Source organism: Oncorhynchus kisutch, linkage group LG17, assembly GCF_002021735.2.
Source record: "Oncorhynchus kisutch isolate 150728-3 linkage group LG17, Okis_V2, whole genome shotgun sequence".
Taxonomy (NCBI): Eukaryota; Metazoa; Chordata; class Actinopteri; order Salmoniformes; family Salmonidae; genus Oncorhynchus; species Oncorhynchus kisutch.
In genome coordinates, this window is record NC_034190.2 from 55,834,936 (window position 1) to 55,849,391 (window position 14,456).

Here is a 14,456-nt window from a genome sequence, read left to right on the forward strand (position 1 = left end):
AGATGAGCAATGTCTATTGCTCCAGCTGAGCTTGTAGTTCTGTATTTGTAAAGGAGTTTACATACCCTGTAGGATAGTTATCATTGCTGATATGGACTGTATGCTTGAGGCATTGCTGTTGAATCAACTCATTTTCTTATCGGTTACAGTACAGCTACAATGAAAGAAAACACTTGACAATTAATTATAATGTTTCAATGTAATAATAATAATGATCAGCATATGCCTTCATCGAATACTAAGGAAACCTTTAGGTTTTGCATTACCCCACGTTGCAAAAACCGCACTTTCTGCCTTTTTCGACACAGTATGTTCCTAAAACACAAATACCGTGCTGTGGCTATGACAAAAATATGAATTTCATCTGTCAATTATGCCTTTATTGGCATGAAATTAAGGTTCATTGACATCATAGGAAAAACGTCAAATGAAACATCCTCATCTTCAATTCCTTTAAGATATTTCATGCTATACGTTTCCATGCCTCTGCCTGAGAAATAAGCTCCTCTTGTCCCCAGAGATAATAAATGAATTACATTTTTTTCCTTATCGGTTATCTTTTTTTCCCAGAGTAAGCTATTACTTGCTCAGGTTGCTAGGCAACAGGAAATATTAATAGTCACTATTATTAGCCAGGCTCCAGTAGAGTAGTACTAAAATGAGGAAGTGGAAAACATGAATGTGTTACATAAATCTTTGGAACGTTCACGGTGTGTGCAAGTCTCTGTTTGTGCAGTGATTTATGGCGATGACGATTCATTTATGAGAAAAGGGGGTGTGAAATAAGAAAATGGAACATTACCCTGAAGGACTACTTGAAAATAAATTATAGCAAAGGTGAAACAAAAGCTGTTAATAAACCAGGACTCTCTTTCTCAAAGAAATGTTATTGGCCTAATACACCAAGTAGGAAAGGGAGCAGCTTTCTCCCATACGTAAATGTCTATGTTTGTGCGCGTAAGCACATACGCATGGCATGCACATGAACACGCACCCGTGCATGCCTCATTCCAATTGTGTCAATTAATGCGGTCTTTGCTATGACAAATAGTAGCTCGAGCATTTTCTGACCACTGGCAAATGTATAACTAAAGAAATAAACGCAAAAAAACACAATACGTAGCCTACTATATATCACTATACCACCCATATTCAGCTCACTGGTATGTTCAACACAGTGACTTAAGCCCAGTCTGCCACACACATAAAATGTACAACATATGCACTTTGATTCCAAAATCGCATAAGACCTGATTAACCAAGGATAAATGCCACGGATGCTCACATTAAACCATTAATATTTATAACCCAAAAGTTATATTTGTGTCAGATGAAAGTATATAAAACTGAATTATTCACACGCAGGTCCTCCATAATTCATCTCGTTCGATTTCGTGATTAAAAAACTTGAATGTGTACGCCAGGGGTGTTTGCATGTTCAGTGTGAACCATGTTTAACACGTGAAATAGACGCTTACTGGCGTTGGAATGGAGGTCCTCTGCATCCTTATGAAGGAGAAAAGTAGCTGACAAGGGAGAACCCTTTCTCCTCCAAGACCCCCTTTTTCCGCCTTGTCTATTAGAGAGTGAATGAAAATGTGCACCGCACAGCTCGTTGCTCTCTTTCTGTGTTCACTTTGAGCGAATCAAATCTTTTTGAGTTTGACGATTTGAATAGACGTGAAGGAGTCTGTCGCAAAGGTCTGGGATTTAAAAAGCATCATGTGTAAAGCAAAATTGTTGCATGCGTCTGCTGGGGTCTCTGTAAGCTTTTGTTCCACACTCGGCCTGTTAGACGGCTGCTAATTGAAACGAGCGTGTTTCCCTGTTCTAAAACCAGAACATGTCCCTTATGAAGCCACACTGAAAATATGTGGCAATTAACAAAACATTGAATTGAATCCTACTCTGCATTGGCAAACAAATACTGGTTATACCTTCATACCAACCCTAACAACAGTCCAACGACGACAAAACAACCAATTCAATTATCATACATGCTCATAAACAAGTCGTGCAATGCATTATAATTGCATCCTAATGTGTTATACCTACAGGCTTTAAGAAAAGTGTTAGCAAACATTCCATGACGATATACATAAACCAACCTGCAGCTCTGGATGAGTGAGGAAGAGAAAGAGGAAGAGACAGAAGAGGAGAAAGACTGTAACTGGTGAATCTTACCGAGTGCATGTTATGCCCCGAGAGAAGATGGCTATCTTGGCTCAGCATGTTGGACATCATGAGGGCTGCGGGCAGCTCCGGGTAGGAGTAGGGGTTGAGCAGGCCGTTGTGGGGCAGCGAGTGAAAGGTGTAGCCTGACTCGGGGTCCATAAGGTGCAGCAGAGAAGGATCCGCGTGGTTGGGGGGCGTAATGGGGGGGATCTCGTAGTCTTCATCCCCTCCTCCTCCACTGTTGCTTCCTCGGCCCTGACTGGAGTAGTTCTGAGAGGGGAGACAAGGTGATGGGATGAGTTTCAAGTTCAAGGTTCACATTTTCAGTTTATTTTCCATTTGTGATGAACACATTGGAAACCTTGCTAACTCGAGTTCTTACGGTAAAATGAGTGATATGGTGAGAGTGTAGAGCAATAAAATATAACAGCAAATGCCATCGTTCATGATGCCACGAATTACAGTCATCTATTAGGAGATTAAACTACCATGAATTCACAAATATATACAAATCCTACTTTAATAACCAATACTAATGTGCTCACTCAGCTTTTGAAATCAATCCTAGAGCATGTTATAATGCAGAATGATGTAAAGCTCTCTCTGACTAAGGGGCCTCAGAGTCAGGCCAGAAAGCAGGAGCATGTACAAACAAAGAAATCTGTTTGTGATGATGAAAATAATTTACTTCAATGTCTTTTGAAGATGAATGGCTTATTAATCAAGAAGCCAAACAAATCTTTACTCGTGGAGCACTGGCAACAAACACCAGGGTTATGGTCAATTACTTTAACTCTTTGAATTAAAGATCCTCACATTGACTAACATTTCTCAATGTTCTGATTAATAATGGGATTTCAATCAAATTCCTGAACTGAATTTGGTGGAGATGGAGTTAACTAAATCCCCCTGACAGTCTTGACGTCATGAGTTGTATCTAAGGTGACTAAATAACTCTTCTCTCCCTCTATCAGAACAAGGTGAAAAACGTTCTCATGATTCTGCATATGTAAATCAGGTGGTAGAGGAGGAAGCCTCACTGTGGTATCTTCAAGGGCCATCTTGACATAATATTATGCTGAGAAATATGGTTTTGCACTCTCAAAAGCACACTGAGGGTATTCACCAGGGAATGAAAAGCAATTTTGTCAGAGGCAATCTGATGCTGACTCCCTTTATAATGACTGGGGAAAATTAATCATCACAAATGGTATTCCAGTGTCAGCCATTCAAGAGCTTTTTAATAGAATTTTTATGATTCATGTCTCGGGGTACACATCAAGCAGTCCGTTCTGCAACATTTCAGAAATCAATTCAATATCATCTTCGTGTAGGCCGTCACCTCGCCTGCCAGAGCAGCCATTTATCTTGCAAACAAATACTTTTAGCAAACAAATGGAAAGAAATACTGAGGAAAATAAAGCATGGTCCAACAGGCTGTGTTGGTGCATAGAACCAAGATAAAAGGCTGGGTTTTTTTCTTGATGTTTTCATGACATACACTTTACATGTGTACGGGCTGATAACACAATACTACAATTACTATTGTATTCAACTTCAGTGAGAGCTCGTATTCTCACAAAACAGGTTAATGACAACCCATATTTATTTTCTACTTTGTCCATCGGAATTGCACTTCTCAAAACACTTTCAAGGGCAGTGCTACTATAGTTTTGTCTAATGAGCAAGATAAATATTGCATATTATTGTAATATATAAGGATTTCTTGAAAAAAAGGCAAATATGTCCACTTAGCAAGTATTTTCAAGTATGTAATTTGGGAATACCATAATTAGACTACTGCAGAAAGTCCTATGAATTTATCTGGCTCTAATCAGTCCTATTATTCTCTGAATGAACCTACCAATGGTATTGAAGGGATACTTTATGGGACTCTGTGTGGTTTGTCATAACTTGGCTATACAGTAATATGAGGTAGTTTACTGTGCATTTGAACATGTGCACAACAATGAAAGAACAGCTGTTATTAAGACACTTTATGACATCAAGTATCAATTAGATACTTGAATCTAGGATACATTTATTGACTGTTACACTATATATACAAAAGTATGTGGACACTTCTAATTAGTGGAATCGGCTATTTCAGCCACACCCGTAAAATCGAGTAAACAGCCATGCAATCTCCAAAGACAAACATTGGCAGTAGACTGACCTTACTGAAGAGCTCAGTGACTTTCAACCTGGCACCGTCATAGGATGCCACCTTTCCAACAAGTCAGTTCATCAAATTCCTGCCCTGCTAGAGCTGCCCCGGCTATTATTGTGAAGTGGAAATGTCTCTGTGTAACAACGGCATGTAGAGTGTAAAAATTGTCTGTCCTCGGTTGAAACACTCACTATCGACTTCCAAACTGCCTCTGGAAGCAACGTCAGCACAATAACTGTCATCGGAAGCTTCGTGAAATGGGTTTCCATGGCCGAGCAGCCGCACACAAGGCTAAGATCACCATGCACAATGCCAAGCATCGGCTTGAGTGGTGTAAAGCTCGCCGTAATTGAATGGGATTTATTTTGAGTAACAGACATATACAACAAAATGTACAACGTAGAACCAGAGGATAACACTTGAAAGTATTCATTAAAATGCCTGTTTTTCCAAAGTGGTCCTCGATGGTAAAAACAATAACACATATAATGACAAAAGGCAAGACAAAATGACAAACAACCATAAATACATTCATTTATATTGACATCCTAAAAAGTGACACTATTCACTGCACTTCTCCCTAACCTTAAAAATCAACCATATTCATTTCACATTAAAACACTCTGTCCATTGCACATTTTTTTATTTTATTTTTTTTATTTTACCTTTATTTAACCAGGTAGGCAAGTTGAGAACAAGTTCTCATTTACAATTGCGACCTGGCCAAGATAAAGCAAAGCAGTTCGACAGATAAAACGACACAGAGTTACACATGGAGTAAAAACAAACATACAGTCAATAATGCAGTATAAACAAGTCTATATACAATGTGAGCAAATGAGGTGAGAAGGGAGGTAAAGGCAAAAAAAGGCCATGATGGCAAAGTAAATACAATATAGCAAGTAAAATACTGGAATGGTAGTTTTGCAATGGAAGAATGTGCAAAGTAGAAATAAAAAAATAATGGGGTGCAAAGGAGCAAAATAAATAAATAAATAAAAATTAAATACAGTTGGGAAAGAGGTAGTTGTTTGGGCTAAATTTTAGGTGGGCTATGTACAGGTGCAGTAATCTGTGAGCTGCTCTGACAGTTGGTGCTTAAAGCTAGTGAGGGAGATAAGTGTTTCCAGTTTCAGAGATTTTTGTAGTTCGTTCCAGTCATTGGCAGCAGAGAACTGGAAGGAGAGGCGGCCAAAGAAAGAATTGGTCTTGGGGGTGACTAGAGAGATATACCTGCTGGAGCGTGTGCTACAGGTGGGAGATGCTATGGTGACCAGCGAGCTGAGATAAGGGGGGACTTTACCTAGCAGGGTCTTGTAGATGACATGGAGCCAGTGGGTTTGGCGACGAGTATGAAGCGAGGGCCAGCCAACGAGAGCGTACAGGTCGCAATGGTGGGTAGTATATGGGGCTTTGGTGATAAAACGGATTGCACTGTGATAGACTGCATCCAATTTGTTGAGTAGGGTATTGGAGGCTATTTTGTAAATGACATCGCCAAAGTCGAGGATTGGTAGGATGGTCAGTTTTACAAGGGTATGTTTGGCAGCATGAGTGAAGGATGCTTTGTTGCGAAATAGGAAGCCAATTCTAGATTTAACTTTGGATTGGAGATGTTTGATATGGGTCTGGAAGGAGAGTTTACAGTCTAACCAGACACCTAAGTATTTGTAGTTGTCCACGTATTCTAAGTCAGAGCCGTCCAGAGTAGTGATGTTGGACAGGCGGGTAGGTGCAGGTAGCGATCGGTTGAAGAGCATGCATTTAGTTTTACTTGTATTTAAGAGCAATTGGAGGCCACGGAAGGAGAGTTGTATGGCATTGAAGCTTGCCTGGAGGGTTGTTAACACAGTGTCCAAAGAAGGGCCGGAAGTATACAGAATGGTGTCGTCTGCGTAGAGGTGGATCAGGGACTCACCAGCAGCAAGAGCGACCTCATTGATGTATACAGAGAAGAGAGTCGGTCCAAGAATTGAACCCTGTGGCACCCCCATAGAGACTGCCAGAGGTCCGGACAGCAGACCCTCCGACTTGACACACTGAACTCTATCAGAGAAGTAGTTGGTGAACCAGGCGAGGCAATCATTTGAGAAACCAAGGCTGTCGAGTCTGCCGATGAGGATATGGTGATTGACAGAGTCGAAAGCCTTGGCCAGATCAATGAATACGGCTGCACAGTAATGTTTCTTATCGATGGCGGTTAAGATATCGTTTAGGACCTTGAGCGTGGCTGAGGTGCACCCATGACCAGCTCTGAAACCAGATTGCATAGCAGAGAAGGTATGGTGAGATTCGAAATGGTCGGTAATCTGTTTGTTGACTTGGCTTTCGAAGACCTTAGAAAGGCACGGTAGGATAGATATAGGTCTGTAGCAGTTTGGGTCAAGAGTGTCCCCCCCTTTGAAGAGGGGGATGACCGCAGCTGCTTTCCAATCTTTGGGAATCTCAGACGACACGAAAGAGAGGTTGAACAGGCTAGTAATAGGGGTGGCAACAATTTCGGCAGATAATTTTAGAAAGAAAGGGTCCAGATTGTCTAGCCCGGCTGATTTGTAGGGGTCCAGATTTTGCAGCTCTTTCAGAACATCAGCTGAATGGATTTGGGAGAAGGAGAAATGGGGAAGGCTTGGGCGAGTTGCTGTTGGGGGTGCAGTGCTGTTGTCCGGGGTAGGAGTAGCCAGGTGGAAAGCATGGCCAGCCGTAGAAAAATGCTTATTGAAATTCTCAATTATGGTGGATTTATCAGTGGTGACAGTGTTTCCTATCTTCAGTGCAGTGGGCAGCTGGGAGGAGGTGTTCTTATTCTCCATGGACTTTACAGTGTCCCAGAACTTTTTTGAGTTAGTGTTGCAGGAAGCAAATTTCTGCTTGAAAAAGCTAGCCTTGGCTTTTCTAACTGCCTGTGTATAATGATTTCTAGCTTCCCTGAACAGCTGCATATCACGGGGGCTGTTCGATGCTAATGCAGAACGCCATAGGATGTTTTTGTGTTGGTTAAGGGCAGTCAGGTCTGGGGAGAACCAAGGGCTATATCTGTTCCTGGTTCTAAATTTCTTGAATGGGGCATGTTTATTTAAGATGGTTAGGAAGGCATTTTTAAAAAATATCCAGGCATCCTCTACTGACGGGATGAGATCAATATCCTTCCAGGATACCCCGGCCAGGTCGATTAGAAAGGCCTGCTCGCAGAAGTGTTTCAGGGAGCGTTTTACAGTGATGAGTGGAGGTCGTTTGACCGCTGACCCATTACGGATGCAGGCAATGAGGCAGTGATCGCTGAGATCTTGGTTGAAGACAGCAGAGGTGTATTTAGAGGGGAAGTTGGTTAGGATGATATCTATGAGGGTGCCCGTGTTTAAGGTTTTGGGGAGGTACCTGGTAGGTTCATTGATTATTTGTGTGAGATTGAGGGCATCAAGTTTAGATTGTAGGATGGCTGGGGTGTTAAGCATGTTCCAGTTTAGGTCGCCTAGCAGCACGAACTCTGAAGATAGATGGGGGGCAATCAGTTCACATATGGTGTCCAGAGCACAGCTGGGGGCAGAGGGTGGTCTATAGCAGGCGGCAACGGTGAGAGACTTGTTTTTAGAGAGGTGGATTTTTAAAAGTAGAAGTTCAAATTGTTTGGGTACAGACCTGGATAGTAGGACAGAACTCTGCAGGCTATCTTTGCAGTAGATTGCAACACCGCCCCCTTTGGCAGTTCTATCTTGTCTGAAAATGTTGTAGTTTGGAATTAAAACTTCAGAATTTTTGGTGGTCTTCCTAAGCCAGGATTCAGACACAGCTAGAACATCCGGGTTGGCAGAGTGTGCTAAAGCAGTGAATAGAACAAACTTAGGGAGGAGGCTTCTAATGTTAACATGCATGAAACCAAGGCTATTACGGTTACAGAAGTCGTCAAAAGAGAGCGCCTGGGGAATAGGAGTGGAGCTAGGCACTGCAGGGCCTGGATTCACCTCTACATCGCCAGAGGAACATAGGAGGAGTAGAATAAGGGTACGGCTAAAAGCTATGAGAATTGGTCGTCTAGAACGTCTGGAACATAGAGTAAAAGGAGGTTTCTGGGGGCGATAAAATAGCATCAAGGTATAATGTACAGACAAATGTATGGCAGGATGTGAATACAGTGGAGGTAAACCTAGGTATTGAGTGATGAAGAGAGAGATATTGTCTCTAGAAACATCGTTGAAACCAGGAGATGTCATTGCATGTGTGGGTGGTGGAACTAATAGGTTGGATAAGGTATAGTGAGCAGGACTAGAGGCTCTACAATGAAATAAGCCACATCATACAGGTAATTCAAATAAATACTCCTGACCAGCATTAGGGGGCACAAGGGGCAGTGGAGTGGTTTCTCTTACTTAGACAACCTTGTTCAAATGAACATTTTATAAGACATAACACTAGATCTGGTATTGTAACTGTGTTGGTTATCGAGCATATCAATGTGGTTCTTCATATAACCTGGGGCACGATCATTTAAGATGTCAAACATAATGATTAAGTTGAATTAAGTTGGACTCCAAAGGCAACATGCCCACCTCCCGGAAGTCATGTACCCCTGTGTGGGTCCTAGAGGGGACATTCAGCATATACCTGATAACATTATTTTGCAGGCCCTGCATATAACTTTTTTGATAGCCCATTATACCAAGCAGAGCAGGCATAATCAAAATGACACGGGATCAAGGTTGAGACAAGCGGTTTCTTAACTTCGATGTTAAAATATCAATCATTTCAATTTATTCGCCATTTTAGAAATCATTTCAGCAGCAATCAGGTCTCCAGAAAGGGATTGATCTCGGGACACACCAAAATAAGTTACACTTGTTTTAGATTCAATCTCCTTGTCTGCATAGTTTACCCTTATATTGTCAGCCCTAAGCAATCTACGTTTTGTTCCAAACAAAATCACTAAAGTGTTTCCCAAACTTAGCGACATATTGTTGTCAGTCAACCAATCTCTAACAAAATGCTATTCTTTACTCAGGGTTTCCTTTATGTAAACTGTATCCATCCCTGATACCAGTATGGCTGAGTAATCAGCATAAAACACTTTACTGTACTTGGCATATCATTAACGCATATAAGAGAGGCCCTAAAATTGATACCTACGGTACTGCACAGGATATTTATTTGGCCTCTGACAGAACATCGCCAACATTACATACTTGTGTTCTGTTGGTGAGATAAGACCCAAACCAATTCACTGCTACACCATTTAGACCCATGCATTTCAGTTTCATCAGGAGAATATCATGGTCCACTGTGTCAAAAGCTTTCTGCAAGTCTAACATGACCATTCCTGTATAGTTCCCCTTCTCACTTTCCTGCTTGTGTGGTCAAAAAGGTGGATAAGGCAAGTATCATTGGAATGAGCATCTTCTAAAGCCAGATTGGACTCTCGAGCAATGGAAACACGTTCTCTGGAGTGATGAATCACGCTTCACCATCTGGCAGTTCGACAGACTAATCTGGGTTAGGCGGATGCCTGGAGAACGCTACCTGCCCCAATGCATAGTGCCAACTGTAAAGTTTGGTAGAGGAGGAATTTTGGTCTAGGGCTGTTTTTCATGGTTTGGGCTAGGGTCCCTTAATTCCAGTGAAGGGAAATCTTAACGCTACAACATACAATGACATTCTAGACGATTCTGTGCTTCCAACTTTGTGGCAACAGTTTGGGGAAGGCATTTTCCTGTTTCAGCATAACAATGCCCACGTGCACAAAATGAGGTCAATACAGAAATGGTTTGTCGAGATTAGTGTGGAAGAACTTGACTGGCCTGCCCAGATCCCTGATCTCAACCCCATCGAACACCTTTGGGATGAATTGGAATGCCGACTGCGAGCCAGGCCCAATCACCCAACATCCGTGCCCGAACTGACTAATGCTCTTGTGGCATTAGTTCCCGCAGCAATGTTCCAACATCTAGTGGAAAGCCTTTCCAGAAGAGTGGAGGCTGTTATAGCAGCAAAGGGAGGATCAACACCATATTAATGTCCATGATTTTGGAATGAGCTGTTCAACAAGCAGGTGTCCACATACTTTTGGTAAGGCAGTGTATGTTGCTAAGACGTTACGAAGCGCTAGCTTCTTTGCTTGTATGGATTCACCACTTTTTAAATGCTTAATATGGCTAAAGCTTCCCCTGCATTTCATCCAGCTTTTATCCGAACTACCACAACATGTATTTCAGACAATTCATTCTCCAAGATTAAAGTAAATTGATGTAGGATTCATGTTAGAAGATTTGAATGCTGCAAGAGGCGATTTTACAATCAGGCCTTCCATTCTTTTAACAGTTCTGTTGGATGCCCTTGAGGATAAAATGTGGGACAAGGACATTACAAGTTTAATATGTTCAAATACAGATAAATAATTCATATATCTACTGTCTTTCAGGACATTGCGGCTGCGGAGAAAACAGAAGGGGTCAAAACTAAATGTAAAATTCAACCTCCCTACCCAACCATCGCACTCCCATGAAAGGTGAAATGTAATTTTTTTTTTGCGGAGAAAAAAATGCTTGTAAAGCTCTGAGGACACGACACAACTCCTCCTCTCTACAATTCCATTCCACATGTAGGCTGTCCACATATGCGATAATCTAACACCGGTGATTATATGGATTCATATCAATGTTGAATAAAAATATTGGATAAATCCACTAGTATCCCACAGCATATATGACAGTTGGATTAGGATAGGCTACTCAAACACAACACAACATTACATTCTAGGACTAGATCCAGCAGCCAAGAAGAGCCTCTTGAGCAGAAAGAGGACAAAAACGAGACTCAGCAACGAGAACGAGTGTGTGTTTCAGAACGATGGTCAAAAAGACAAAGGACAGTGCGTTGGGGCACGTGACCTATCCACCAGGCTTTCAATTGACACAAAATTCCATTGGGTTTTATGCATCAGCAGAACCAGCCCTCTACAATAGATGGCAATGGCAATAAATGGCCCTCGATTGAAAAAGAGCAGAAGATGGATTTCAGAGCCGGCTGACTGACAGCCAGGTAGAACTGGGATAAGTAACCTGAAAAGGGGGCGGTTTTCACCATCCAATCCCGTGTCAGGGTCACAGGTGATGTCCTTCAGAAGCCTTGGGGAGGGGGAGTGCGGTATCTTCCATCCTGCTCCCCTCACTGGCAATTCCCTCAAATGTCACACCAAAATAGATCTAATTTAGTTGGGTAAAAGACCCCTCTCCACACTCCATTACAGCTGTGTGTGGCCTATTTGAGCTGAGCTCGATCTCCACCAAAACCACATCAAAATAAATGATATGTGGAAGACTTTTGACCAGAGTGGAAAAAGAAACACACCATAATAAGCTGACAGTCCCCTGAAATCTGGCACTAGAATTACCCCCAATGTTTTTGTATATGTTTACATCACTTATTTTCTTGATTTCACACCATTTCAGAAGTCACAAGACAGCCATCCTGGGATAACATCAACGTCCTCTGTCGAATACTTGTGTATTTGCCTTTCTCCGGTGGTCGGCTGCATCATTAGATTCATTTACATTATTGCTTCTTCAAAGGACATTCAGCGTAGTACGTGATGGATGTGTTTTCAGAGAGAGTGGTGAAATCAAGTTCACTGCAACGTTAAGTCAAAGACACGGTCCTGATTAAAACATTTATTCAGCTCGACTGGTTCACCGCACAGACGTGGCAACGCAATCGTTGAATTTGTCTCGAGCAGGTGGATCGGAATACAAGAAATAAAAAGAATGCGACGTACCACCACTTTAAACCTAAAATAAGTAACAAAGTCATTTTGTGTGGAAGTCAAATATTTGTTGTACATCGGAGGCAGAGACCTTGCATATGCTTTACATCGCCTGTCTCCCCTTGTCTATAGCAGGGACACACGCTGTTTAAATGGCCCAAATGTTGATTTAGACAGTCAAAAGCTGTTATTTTTGTGAACATCACTAATGTCATGATACATTTGGTAAAGTAATAAAGAACGTGAATGATCTTGGGTAGATGTTTCTACAACAGATGATAACTATATATGGACATATTATAAATGTATGAAAAGGCTTATTCCTTCACATTGTTTAAGTATTTTTGTATATGTTGTATTATACTTTTATTATGTACTAGATCATATGGGTTGAAAAGTGTTTTCTTTTCTCAGACGGGGTAATAAGTGTATGTATAAAGAAATAAAGCTCTGACAGACTCCTACAATTGTTTGAAACATCCAGAAAGCATGATCTTTGTCAGGGGCCAAAAACAGGGATATTTGTGGTTCACCACGTTTCCGTATTTCATCCATTCATTGTGGTTAAAATCACAAGAATAAATAAAAGATGTCAGCCTGTAGTCACTCTTCCCACTAGGGGAATGTGGAAGCCCTGGTAATCACATATGGCACAATAGCCTACCCATAATCCTCATTTATTTTTTATTTCCGTGATGTCATTCCCTTTAAGCCGTGGCAAACGGGGGGGGGGGGGGTGATCCCTCATGTTCTTTCTCTATGCCCTCATTCCAGTCAGGGTAATAAGAGAACATTGTGATTTACTTCCACTGAACCGCGAGGAGTGCATCAGAGAGAATCTACTGCGGCAGGGCCATTCATATAGATTTAACTTTCCACAGTATTATACCAGATGTCTACACGTCTATTGTATTTCAGGCATGACCTTGGTCTCTATATGATGAGAAAGATCACTGGGGGAGGGGGGGGGGGGAGAGCGAGAGAGAGAAAGAGAGAGAGCGAGAGAGAGAGAGAGAGAGAGGGTGGGGGGAGAAAAAAAGCTAAAACTATTTAGTCCTCTCTAAATCCCTCCGCAACAGCAATACTGCATATGGAGTGGAGCTGAAAATAGATCCAAGGTTTCAAGTTCTCATAAAAGAGTGCATGAATCATTCAGTTTACTTCCCCTGCTGATAAGGTGGTTTTAAGATGTTAGCACGATGTACATTTAGATGAGGAGGACCTAGATCATCCTCATGCACTTTACTCCAGACCTGGGTTCAAATACTATTTGAAATATTTCAAATGCGCATCTGTCTGGAGTACCAGATATTTTGCAACTATCCTATTGGTTCCATTGCACCAGGCAAGCTCAATCAAGCCCAGCTTAAAAGCATTTTTAATGATTTGAAATAGTATTTTTGAAGTCTGCTACAATACTAAAGATATTGGGATAGTCTTGTATCGGTCCTGTTGTCTAGTCCAGTAGAACCTGAAACACAAAGGGAAATCTCAGCTAAAACTGGAACGCACTCGCAGAGATTGTGGTGACCCTAGGCCCATTTCTTCTTTCATTTCTACTCCTTCAGAAGCTGATGATAATTGGATTTATTGGCTGACATAGGCTGACCTACATAAGACGACCCTAACAAATCCTCTCAGCGTGGGTGTGGGCATCCTATTCCCTCAATGTTGTCTCAATGTTGTCTCAATGTTGAAGGAGCATATTTTTGGGGTGTAACTGCTTTAGAATAACAGTACACAACAGATAGAGCTAGACGATAAGGCTTTCATCTCTACTCTCTCCATTGTTTTATGCATCGCACAAAGTGTTCTAGTTGGGCTCGGGAAAGACATGTGCGTCACCCTTTCCACATGATTAGTCATCTACTCATGCAACTTTTCACATTACCAGAAAGGAAAGATGATGAGAAGAGACCTGTATATGCACATCCACTGAAGAGGGAAGGGGTGTGTGTGTGTGTGTGTGTGTGTGTGTGTGTGTGTGTGTGTGTGTGTGTGTGTGTGTGTGTGTGTGTGCGTCTGTCTGTTGTGCTCCGACTATAAATGGTACACCATGAGTCACCATTAAGTAACTTTGCTCTCACCTCACCATCACCCACATGTGGTGTATGTGCTACCACCGTGTCTCTGCTCCCTGCGCTGTGAGTCAGTCAGTGGAGATGTGTGTTGGAAACAGCGCAGGGCCAGAGAGGCCTAACAACATCTGCACGGACCCTATGGGCAGCGCACTTGACTGGACGAAGCTGCTGTGTGGTGAGAGGGGAGGTATTTTGTGTCTACGTTGAGTGCATTATGTGTGTGTCGGTGAGAGGGGTGAAAGAGCGAGAGAGATTGGAGAGAGAGAGAGAGATGGAGAGAGAC

The 14,456-nt window shown here is 42.0% G+C and overlaps 1 protein-coding gene across 4 annotated transcripts in view; it reads right to left on the minus strand.

The window, feature by feature from the left end:
• LOC109907949 (thymocyte selection-associated high mobility group box protein TOX) overlaps positions 1-14,456 on the minus strand; it is a 134,204-nt gene that overhangs the window by 30,466 nt on the left and 89,282 nt on the right. For all 4 annotated transcript variants that reach the window (XM_020506263.2, XM_020506260.2, XM_020506264.2 and 1 more), the window contains one exon: positions 2,185-2,445. In XM_020506263.2, coding sequence (XP_020361852.1) covers positions 2,185-2,445 — 261 coding nt within the window. The remainder of the gene's footprint in view (positions 1-2,184; positions 2,446-14,456) is intronic.